General features: G+C 34.0%; 1 protein-coding gene across 2 annotated transcripts in view; it reads left to right on the forward strand.

The window, feature by feature from the left end:
- Window positions 1-758: 758 nt before the first annotated feature.
- Window positions 759-1,904, forward strand: part of rbm25b (RNA binding motif protein 25b) — a 13,629-nt gene continuing 12,483 nt past the window's right edge. The window contains exons 1-2 of one of the 2 annotated variants that reach the window (XM_014015472.1): window positions 759-897; window positions 1,375-1,471. In XM_014015472.1, the coding sequence (XP_013870926.1) occupies window positions 1,393-1,471 (79 nt within the window). In that variant the 5' untranslated portion in view covers window positions 759-897; window positions 1,375-1,392. Of the gene's footprint in view, window positions 898-1,374; window positions 1,472-1,904 lie in introns of those variants that run through there. The other variant, XM_014015471.1, reaches the window with a different exon arrangement.

A 1,904-nucleotide genomic window follows, 5' to 3' on the forward strand; every position in this document is an offset into this window, starting at 1 on the left:
TAGCTTGTTTATGCTAATAACAATAGGAAAATGCATCAAAATAATATTTTGTTATTTGTTTTGTGCACGCTAATCATAGTTTTACTTGTGTTTAGTGCAAAATCCCACACAACAGTGTTCTCCAAATGTAAATTTGTTAGTTTTCCACTGTAAACCCAACAAATTATTTAAGAAATAAAGGAATAGCCCTAATTTTGCATTGAAATTGTAAATCAGTTGCATTTTTGCTCTTGAAAAAGAGGTATTTACAAATTTAAATCCTGTGATTTTTACAGCATTTCATAAAATTAAAGCTCAAGCTTTTTACATTTTATTTTATTTTGTTTTATTTTATTGCCCCTTTTAAGACACAATAAACTAAAAAGTGTCACTCTTGTACAAAGTGATTTATTTTGACTAAGTTTAGGGGTAGAATTTGTCTAAAAATCAAAGTGAAAACGTTCAATTTTGAAGTTTTATTAAAAATGTTATAATGTAATTGTTTTTGAAATACGATTAAATTAGGATAGAAACGAACATTTCGGTGGATTTTATAAGAAAAAGCACGATTAAAAAGATAAACAAATTTGTATATTTTATTAACCCAATCTCTACTGTGACCTAATTCATTTTATTGTAAATTAAATAATTTTAAAACAAAATTTATTAGCTATAAACATATAAAAAAAATATTTATTTTCATCCTTCATCGTGATTTGATCAAACCCGCAGGCACGTCCCGGTACGTAAAACAAACGCACCCTTGTTCTCTAATTGCGCATGCGTCAATGCGTCTGAAGGCCCGCGAGCAGCTAACGTGCTAAAACAGCAGCGTACTGAACGTTTTCGTTACTTTCGCCATCATTAACCTTTTCTTTTACTGAATTTACTTTCAGTTACACGCGACCCGGTTAAGTGGTACGTATTTTTGGACAGTTTTAGATTCATTCCGATGTCTTGTTTAGCCTGCCAGAGTCAGAACTGTATGTTAGGACATCAGCTCGAGCTAGCATCAGTTTAGCTTCTCTGTGCCGGGTAGCGTGCTCAGCGCTAGCGTTAGCTAACTTAGCTGTTTGTTTGTTGTTGGCCTGTCCCTTTATACCTTAATACATATATTAAAAAACTATTGTTATTAAAGGCGTTTGACTTTATGGCCTTTAAATAGCGAACGCCACATTACTAAGTTCAGCTAATGTTTCAGAAAAGTCGAGCATGACTTTGTAAATAGTACCGACACAGTTCAGTGTTTTCCTTCCTCATTGTGCTGTCAGACAATCTGTCGTTTCTAAAATAAATTTGATAGTATTTGTAACTTAGAGTTGTAAATGTGTGAATGTCTTCATTAAAAGATTATTGCATAGGGTCCTAATTGTGTTTAATGTGTCTCCATTACAGGTCACGTTAATTTTCAGGATGTCCTTCCCTCCTCATTTAAACCGGCCTCTGTTGCCCCCACCTGGGATTCCTCCTCAGTATGCTGGGTTCCCCTCAGGTGAGCGACAGTGGTCCCACAGAATAATTACATGCATTACTTTAAATAAAGGTGAACGGGGTCTCTTATGGCAGTGGTTCCCAAACTTTTTATCTTCTGACCCACAAAATATCCATGACAAAAACTTGTGACCACAAATGTTACTGGTCTGAGTACACAAACTTTGTTAATAACCCTAAAAACACAGACTTTTTGACAATCTAAACAGCTTGTACACAAATATAAATACTTATTTTTACTTATTTTGTGTTTTTGTAATAATTATAGGGAAAATATTACATCAGCGATTATTTTATTATCCTTTAAATTGATTCCTGGAGATTATCTAAGGTGTTGACCCATAATTGGGTTCCAAGTCCAACTTTGGGAACCAAAGTGCAGTGGTTCCCAAACTTTTCAGCTTTTGACCCACAAAATAACAATAGCAGAGACC

The sequence above is a fragment of the Austrofundulus limnaeus genome, unplaced genomic scaffold (genome assembly GCF_001266775.1).
Source record: "Austrofundulus limnaeus strain Quisiro unplaced genomic scaffold, Austrofundulus_limnaeus-1.0 Scaffold129, whole genome shotgun sequence".
NCBI lineage: Eukaryota > Metazoa > Chordata > Actinopteri > Cyprinodontiformes > Rivulidae > Austrofundulus > Austrofundulus limnaeus.